Source organism: Grammomys surdaster, unplaced genomic scaffold (assembly GCF_004785775.1).
Source record: "Grammomys surdaster isolate TR1022 unplaced genomic scaffold, NIH_TR_1.0 885, whole genome shotgun sequence".
In the NCBI taxonomy this organism is placed as follows: Eukaryota; Metazoa; Chordata; class Mammalia; order Rodentia; family Muridae; genus Grammomys; species Grammomys surdaster.
This window is the reverse complement of record NW_021605304.1, coordinates 73,283-82,502: the sequence shown is the minus strand read 5'-3', so window position 1 is coordinate 82,502 and position 9,220 is coordinate 73,283. Positions and strand designations below refer to the sequence as shown.

General features: G+C 43.1%; 1 protein-coding gene across 1 annotated transcript in view; it reads right to left on the bottom strand.

Annotated features, from left to right (window-relative positions):
• The window catches only part of Ppm1g (protein phosphatase, Mg2+/Mn2+ dependent 1G), a 19,566-nt gene extending 10,750 nt beyond the window's left edge, over positions 1-8,816 (bottom strand). Inside the window, exon 1 of the mRNA XM_028782812.1 lies at positions 8,527-8,816. Coding sequence (XP_028638645.1) covers positions 8,527-8,646 — 120 coding nt within the window. The 5' untranslated portion in view covers positions 8,647-8,816. The remainder of the gene's footprint in view (positions 1-8,526) is intronic.
• Positions 8,817-9,220: the final 404 nt, after the last annotated feature.

Sequence of the window (9,220 nt, the reverse complement as noted above, 5' to 3'; positions counted from 1 at the left end):
GAGAGGGGAGAGGGGGGAAAGAGGGGGAGAGAGGGGGAGAGGAGGGGAGGAGGGGAGGGAGGAGGGAGGGGGAGGGGAGGGGGAAGAGAGGGGGAGAGAGAGAGAGGAAAGAAGAGAGAAGAAGAGAGAAGAGAGAGAAGAGAGGAGAGATAGAGATAGAGATAGAGATAGAGATAGAGATAGAGATAGAGAGAGAGAGAGAGAGAGAGAGAGAGAGAGAGCGCGCGAGAGCGAGCCTGAGTCATCTGTGGTCTCTTGCTTCCTATGTGTTAACAACAAATGATTTCTTCTACATGTACTCCTAACATTTGCCACATGGTATGTCTTGGGACAACTATCTTAAAGATCTCTTCTTCATTTACTGCATGACAGCCAGAAATATAATAATTATTGTGATGTCTAGAAGAGATGACTCAGAATACATACAACATGAGTCACCCGAGTAAAGCTATTATGCCTTGGTCTTACTACGTCATATATCCCACAGCCTTTTTGACACTCTAAACAACAGGTTTATCCACATTAATAAAGAGTTAGTAATTCTCTTCTCTAATGCCAATCTCCTGACGGCTGTTCTGTTTTCAAATCAACCACTTAGGTTTATGATATATATATATTTACTGTATATAGTCAAGATATAAGATTCAATGGCAGTAAGAAAGGGAATTGATTCTCTTTATAATTTAAAAAAGTCAGTTGTAGTGGCATACGCCTATAATTCCAGAATATGGGAGGTAAAATTGGAGAATCAACAATTAAAATATTAGTTGGGCATTGGTGGCACACGCCTTTAATTCCAGCACTTTGGAGGCAGAGCCAGGCATATCTCTATGAATATGAGGGAGGACAGCCTGGTCTACAGAGTGACTTCCAGGATGGCCAGAGCCACACAGTTCTAGAAATCCTGTCTGGAAAAACCAAAAACCAAACCATACCCCCTTCCCCAAATTAAATATCCTCAACTATACAATGAGTTTGAAATAGCCTAGGGATCATCAGACCTTGCCTCAAATAACCAAACAAAAGGACCAGTGATAGGGTTCGGCAGGTAAAGATGCCTGCCATCAAACCTGATGTTCAGTCCATGGGTTCCACATGGCGGGGGGGGGGGGGGGTGGTGGGGGGGGGAGGAAAGAACTGACACCCACAAGTTATCCTCTGACCTTTACATGTGCACTATGGCATACGAATGGCTCTTCCCCCAGCACACACATAAGAAATAAATGTAATAATAAACAATCCAAACAGCCCTAAAAGTAATATCATACAACTTTTAAAATTAGGTGCATTCAGGCTGGAGAGATGGCTAAGTTGGTAAAATGCCTACCATGCAATTGAGTTCTGATTCCCAGCACCCAAGTAAAAGCCAGAGAGCACAGGGCTACATGAGACCCTGTCTCAGCAAACAAAACAAAGCAGCTGGGCAGCAGCATACATCTGTGATCCTATCCCTGGGTGTGTGGGAATGGGAGACAGATAGGTAGACCTCTAGAGTTTATCTCTGACATCTCAAAAAATAAGATGACAGAGATTCAAGACACAGGAAACCACCAGTTGCCAATTTCTGGTTGCTACTCAAGCCCATACATCCATGCACACAACCATATACGTAGGTATGACACACAACACATACATTATATACATGTACTTGTTGAAGAATAAAAATTAAGTCAGGCATGATTAGTAAGTAACCTGTAACCTCAGCAGTTGGGAGGCAGAAACACAAAGAGAGCCCAATACAGGTAGATAATTCTAGGACATTTAGGGTTACATAATGAGATCCTGCCTCAATTTCTCTACCATAAGAAGAAGGAGGAATGAAGGAGAAGGAGGAAGAGGAGGAGGAGAAGAAAAGTAGCAGCAGCTGCTGCTGTCATAATGCAGACCATAGAATAATGGTTATCAGGGACTAAGGAACTGTCTTGTGAGTAGAGTTCTAGCTTTCCAAAATGAAAAGTGCTGATATTAGTTACATAATGTAAAAATACTGAATACTACAAAACTGAATTTTCATTTTCATTTTCATTTTGAAATAAGGTTTTGTATAGCTTAGGGAATCCTTGAACTCCTCCCTGGAATTACAGACGTAGTATCACATTCAGCTTTAAGTTGTAAACAAGTGGTTGACATGGTTAATTTTATGTGTACCATTTAAAACCATAGCCAGGAGTGGTAGTGTACACTACTGCAATCCCAGTACCTGGAAGGCATGTGAAGCATGAGTACTGCTGGGAGTTAGAGGCCAACTTGGGCCAACCAGTAAGGACTGTCTCAAAAAGACCTGAAAATGATTAAAAAAAAAAAATCCTATTAGGTAACATAAATAATCTAGGAACGATTGAAATAGTATGGGAAGGTTTAAGTAAATTATATATAAATACAACACTATTATTATTAATAATAATTTGGTTTTTGAGACAGAGTCTTACTGTAATGCCTTGGCTAGCCTGGAACTCACTATAAAAATCAGGCTGGCCTGGGATATGACTGCCTCTGCTTCCAGAATGCTGGTATTAAAGGCATGAAACATCATACTGTCCTCATTTCATATAAGGGACTTGATAATCTTATCAACAGGGTGACTTGAATACCAGGATCTTTGCGGATTCCAAGAGACACTTGTACCAATTCTTTATAAACATAGATTAAGAGGCAATATTTCTAACTCATTCTATGAGGCCCTATTATTCTTATACCAAAACAAAACAAACTAGTCACTTAGTGGTGGTACATGCTGTTAATCTTGGCACTCAGGAGGCAGAAGCAGGTGGATCTCTGTGAGTTCAAAGCTGGCCTGATCTACAAATTGAGTTTCAAGACTGCCAGGGGTCTGTAGAAAAACCCTGTCTCAAAAAAACAAAACAAAACAAAAAAAGCCCTCAATAAAATAGTAGCCAACCAAATCCAGCAATACTTCAAAAGGGTTATTTATACTTAATGACCAAAAAAAAAAAAAAATCATATGCTGAATATAGCTAAGCTTAGCATTCAAAATTAATGCAGTACGCCAAAGCCACATGGTTAGCTTAATAGATTTAAAAACATAAAAGCATTTGACAGAGGTGACTCAACCATTAAGATCACTTACTGCTCTGTCAGGACCAGAGTTCAAATCCTAGCACCCACACATATTAGGCAGCTTACAAATACCTGAAATTCTGCCTCCAAGTGATTCTACGATCCCTCCTGGACTCTGTGGGCAACTGCACATACACATAAACAGAAAATAAAATCCTTATATAAAAAAAGACAGCACTTAAAGCCTGGAACTTAACCAAACTAGGGGAAAAAAGGACCTCCTCACGCTGGTAAGAGCTTATCTATAAGGGATATAGACATAGCTCAGTGGCAGTATTCTCTAAATACCAAAACTTCAGTGGTCAGAGGTTTTTCCTTACACACCAGGCAGTGGACAGGAAATTCCTGAAACTCCTCCCCTATGTTCAATTAGTTTGCTAGTTCAAACCAATGAATTCAGGACAGTATTTAGTGAGTCCAGGGTTGGGTATCACTGAACTCTCTCAACAAACTGAGGCTCAGCTTTCATGCCCTCTGGTGATCGCATTTTTCAAGAATGTCCATACATTCAGCTATTGTAAGCCCCCTGAACTCCTTTGGTGTTACACAAGCACTGATTAATCAAATTATTGGCCAGCCCCTCTACTGTCCTTGGAGGTTAAGGATGTGCACTGGAAAACACTAACCCTCTACTGCACATCACTTTTTTTTTTTTGTGACAAGCCCTCATTCTAGAGATAACATAGGAGCTACCAGCTACCAGTTCATTAGCATACAAAAAGACACTACTTTGATGAATTCAAGGATTTTAATATGACAGAAAATATGGGAAAAGGGAAAATATACATTTCCTAATATCATTCATAGCAATTCCATCCTTAGGTATATACCCAAGATATATTTCCACACAAAACATTTTATACATATGGAGGCAAATGTGCAAAATCTTAACATCAGAAATGAAGAAACAAAATTAAAAGAAACATTATTCAGCTATTAAAAAATGATGGAAGCCAGGCAGTGGTACCGCACACCTTTAATCCCAGCACTTGGGATGCAGGCGGATTTCTGAATTTGAGGTCAGCCTGGTCTACAGAGTGCGTGCGTTCCAGGACAGCCAGGGCCACACAGAGAAACCCTGTCTCGACAAAAAAAAAAAAAAAAAAAAAAAAAAAAGGAAAAAACAAAGACAATAGAATGAGTCAGAATACATCAATGACACTTTAAAATATAATATATAGGAGGCTGGAGGAAATAGCTCACTGGTTAAAAGCATTGGTTATTCTTGCTGAACCAAAATCTGGATTTGGTTTCCAGCACCAACATGGTGACTCAACTATCTGTAACTCATTCTAGAGGATCCAACACCCTCTTCTGACTTCTATGGTCACCAGAAAAGACAGTCCTGTGAGGAGCTCAAGGTCATCTTCAGTAAATCTGAGGTTATATAAGACCATTTCAAACAAAACAAATAAATCATGTAACACATCTTGAGAGTTTTCTGTTCAACATGATACTCAATTCAAGATGTTCTTTTTAAAAAATGTAAGATGCATTTTTATTTTATGTGTATGGGCATTTTGACTGAATTATCTGTGCATCACATTTGTACTTGGTACCCAAGGAGGCCTGAAGAAGGTTTAAGATCCCCTGGAACTGGAGTTACAGAAGGCTGTTGTTAGCCTCCATACCAGGGCCCTTTGGAAGAGCATCAAGTTGCTCTTATCTGCTGAGGCATTATCTATTTATTCAGCCCTTCAATAATCTTTTATGATTGCCACTGAAAATTAGACTCAAAACATATCAATACCAAATAGGGTATGGTGATCCAAACCTGTAATCCTATCACAGGAGGCAGAGACAGGAGGATACCTGCAAGTTCCAGAACAGGCAGGGCAACACAGTAAATCCCTGATTCCTCCCCTGAGCGTCTCAAAAAGGCTGCAGAAGTAACAGTAGGTAAAGGCACTTGCCACCAAGTCTGGGCAACCTGAGCTCAATCCCTAGGACCTCCATTGTAGAAACAGGAATGAAATCTCTACAAGCTGTCCTTTGAAATCCACGTGTGCTATAACACATGCATACCCACACACAAACAATGATAAAAAAAAAAAATTTAAGACAGACAAAGTTTTTAAAAGGGGAAAAGTAGTGGGCTGGAGAGATGGCTCAGCACTTCCAGAGGTCCTGAGTTGAATTCCCAGCAACTACATGGAGGCTTACAACCATCTATAAAGGGATTTGATGCCCTCTTCTGGCATCCAGGCATACATGCAGACAGCACTCATTAAACAAACAAACAAAAAAACATAAATAAAAAATTTAAAAGGGGAGTATTTGAATTTTGTAAAATCCTAATTCTCCACAAAAGTTTTGCTTCTGTCAGAGGAGCTTCAACATTCCTTTTCCTTTTAATAGTACGTTAAAACTGGACTTCTCAGCCGGGCGGTGGTGGCACACGCCTTTAATCCCAGCACTTGGGAGGCAGAGGCAGGTGGATTTCTGAGTTCGAGGCCAGCCTGGTCTACAGAGTGAGTTCCAGGACAGCCAAGGCTACACAGTGAAACTCTGTCTCCAAAAACCAAAAAAAAAAAAAAACAAAAAACAAAAAACAAAAAACAAAAAAAACTCCACCAACCCAAAAAACTGGACTTCTCATCAGTCACCAAAACCTCACAATTTTTTTTGTTTCTCAGCACCTCCTCCTTCTCTGAACTCCACAGGATAGCTCAACAAGTTGGAGGATCTCTAAAAACTACAAAGGGGAACATCACTACAGCATTTTTGACAGCCCCCCCCATTCTAGTTCCACAGCAAGGGGGTTGGAAAAAGGCACAAGGCATAAAATGCCAGCTTTTGATGACTACCATCCACCTTTGGTTAAAGAGAAGGAGTAGGGCTGGAGAGATGGCTCAGTGGTTAAGAGCACTGACTGCTCTCTTCCAGAGATCCTGAGTTCAATTCCCAGCAACCACATGGTGGCTCACAACCATCTGTAATGGGATCTGATGCCCTTTTCTGGTATGTCTGAAGACAGCTACAGTGTACTCACATACATAAAATAAATTTAAAAGAGAGAGAGAGAGAGAGAGAGAGAGAGACAGACAGACAGAAGGAGTAAAACCAGGTCTAAAGCCTTGTCAGAATTTTCATAACTTCTGTAAGGTACGCTAATATAACCTTACCTGAACCAGTCTTTAGAACCAAGTCAACAATGTAAATGGGCTTCATTAATTAGTGGAATCAAGCCTGTTCCTTAGGAAAAGAGAAACCAAGCCATAGCATAACCCTTCCCCACCTTTTTGGCCTATTGAGCTATATACACTCTTAGGTCAAGATCTTATTTTCTGAAAGATTCTTTTAAGAGACTAGAAACTTTAGTAACTTTCTTACAATAGCAAAGATACTATGTAATAATTTGAGGGAGGAAACAAACCTAGAAAGAAAGTATCTATGAAGCAGAAAGGGATCTGAAATAGTACTTCAAGATTAGCTATTTACTCAATAGCACAGCAGGAAGGCTTTAATGCTCAAATAGATTGCCTTTTAGAATGAAGACTATGGTCTCCAGAACAGTTGAGAAAAATTCTCCATACAAAACAGCCCTAAACTCAAAATGAAGTAGATCTCTAATCATCAATGGAGGAACAAAAAACAAAGGGAAATGCTTAATTAGCAGAGAAATAAAATCACAGAATTCCTAGATCTGAAAACACCCAAGCAACTCAATTCATAAAGAAAACTAGAAAGAGTTCCCCCAAAAGTGGAAAAACCATTTCATTCCACATAAATGAAAATTAAGAAACAAGAAATTTGAAAAGTCTATGAGATAAGAGTAAAAGAACACCACAGCCTAACCCAAACACCAGCTAGACTAACATTATGGCTTTCCTTCCCCTTCCCCCCATTTTGAGAGAATGAGGTATGGGCAGAGGCCAGAAGAGGGCACTGGATTCGGTGGAGCTGGAGTCACAGGTGGTTGTGACCTCCTTGACATGGGCACTGAGCATCACAGTCTGGTCTCCTGTAAGAACAGCAAGTGCTCTTAACCACTGAGCCAGCCCCAAGGCTTTCCTTCTGAAGCTATATTCAGGTATCTCTAACTTTACCCAGTCAGTTCTACAACATGCCACTGAGAAGAAAGCTGTGCTTTAGTTTGACACCTATAAGAACAGCACCAACAGCCTGGAACAACTTAATACAATTCTTTGTATCAAGATACAAGTACCCTAATCTTTCTAGGCCTCAAATTCCAAGCTGTAAAATGTGGGCACTGAGCCAGATGAATAGGATTCTCTTTGATGGAACTGTTCATCTAGATGCTAGATCTAAATAATGCTAGAGCCATTATCAAAAGAATACATTTTGGCGAGAATAAATTTTGAGTCTCAGAACAAACCATTTAGGTTGACACTGTCATTCCAGAGCTAACCACAGGGAGGAGTGAGGGAATTTGAGAAAAATCCCCAAGGGAAAGTATTTGGCTGTTTGTTACCTGTAGCCCACCTACTAAGTGGATAAACCCTTGATTCCAGACATAGTTAGAACATTTCACTAGTCCCTCTACCTAGACTTCACACAAATTTTCTCAAAGACACTTATTGTCTGTCTCTTCCATTTCCATCCTACCACCCAGTTTTCCCTGTTCACTGTAGTTTCACATCCATTTGCTCAACACTGTTAATCCAAATGGTTGCTTTCCCTTTCATCCAAAGTAGATTTTTTAAAAAAAGTTATTCATAGATGGTGACGAAAAAGATTGATGAAAAGACTGAAAATCGAATAAACTAACTTATATGCACAGGAAAACGACAACTCAGTAAGTTTTGAAGAAATCGAGTAAGAAAAAAATTACAAGCATATTTTTAAAAAAACACATAAAAGCAAGCCTAGTGACCGACACAATCCTTTTCCTCAAGGTCGTAAAAGGTTTCGAAAAGAATACGAACGAGTGACAATTCTCGAAGGTCAAGCGGGGCTTCTGAAATTAACACGAGGTGTCTAAGGCCAAAAGCAAATGAGGGTTAAGAATGGGAAGCACATTATTACCCGGGCTCCTTTTCGCCATCAAGTTTACAGCCCCAAGAGGCCTGCCACATCACATATTTGAAGAATAAAATGAACCAGTCATTCACATCTATTCGACCAATAAGCGAACAAATGAGTCTTCCCTCTTCACTCTGACAACTACACCCCATGCCGCCTGTAAACCCGGAGGGCTGGGCTGGCACCAGAGGATGGCGCGAAGGTACGGAGAGACGGCGGCCAGTGGGCGGAAGGTGCCTCTTCTCACATGGCAGGGCTCCCGCAGCTACTAGCCATCAGGCCGCGGTCCCCAAGCTCCAGCCGCTCCCTCTCCGCCCAGATCCCGCGCTCGCTGCCGCCTCCCGCACCGTGGCTGCAGGCTCTCGTCAGGGACCCTTGCTTGAGAAGAACCCCATCCCCCTCGCTCCCTTTCTCTGTCAGGCTCCTGCCATGCAGCGGCCAGCCTCTGGGGCCCTGTCTCACCTCCATGGAGACGCGCCAGCCTTGCATGGCGGAGAAGCCGTAGGGTAGCGGGAGCCGCGGGGCGCCAACCCCGTCCCCGGAGCACTTCACCGTGTTGGGCTGAGAGAGGTAGGCACCCATGGCGGCGGATGGCTGGCTGCCTGTGGGGCAGGTGAGCGGGACGCGACCCTTGCCGGCGCCGGAGCCGGGGCCCCTAGGGGCGCGCGTGGCAAGGAGCGGGCCCGGCTGCGCAGCCGACGCAAGGTGCCGGCGAAAGGCGCGAGGCCGGCTAGGAGGCGGTAACGGGACGGGAGGTGGGAGAGGGCGGAAGCGGAAACCGCGCTACTCCAGGCCCCGCCCTACTGGCCCGGTGAGCCGCTGCGGGCGGTCATTTCCTTAGCAACTCGCCCCGCCCTCGGGGACAACGGCCCGCCCAACCGCCGCTCCCGCGAGACTGATTGCCACGCCCACCAACGGTCGGAGCCGGAGGGAGCGGCGGTAATGTTCGGCCATCTCTTTGCTGGCTGTGCTTTACTCCGGGGCTCTGGCCTCAGCACTTTTTGTCTGAAGTCTCTTTTGAGTGGGACCTGGGGCTTCCAGTCGCGTCCTGCGGTTTTGTCAGCCCTGTCCCTCCCTCTCTCCCTCCACACGCCCTCAGATTCCGACAAACCCCGCCGGATTCGGTTCAATTAAAGTTGACGAACGTTTGTTCTGC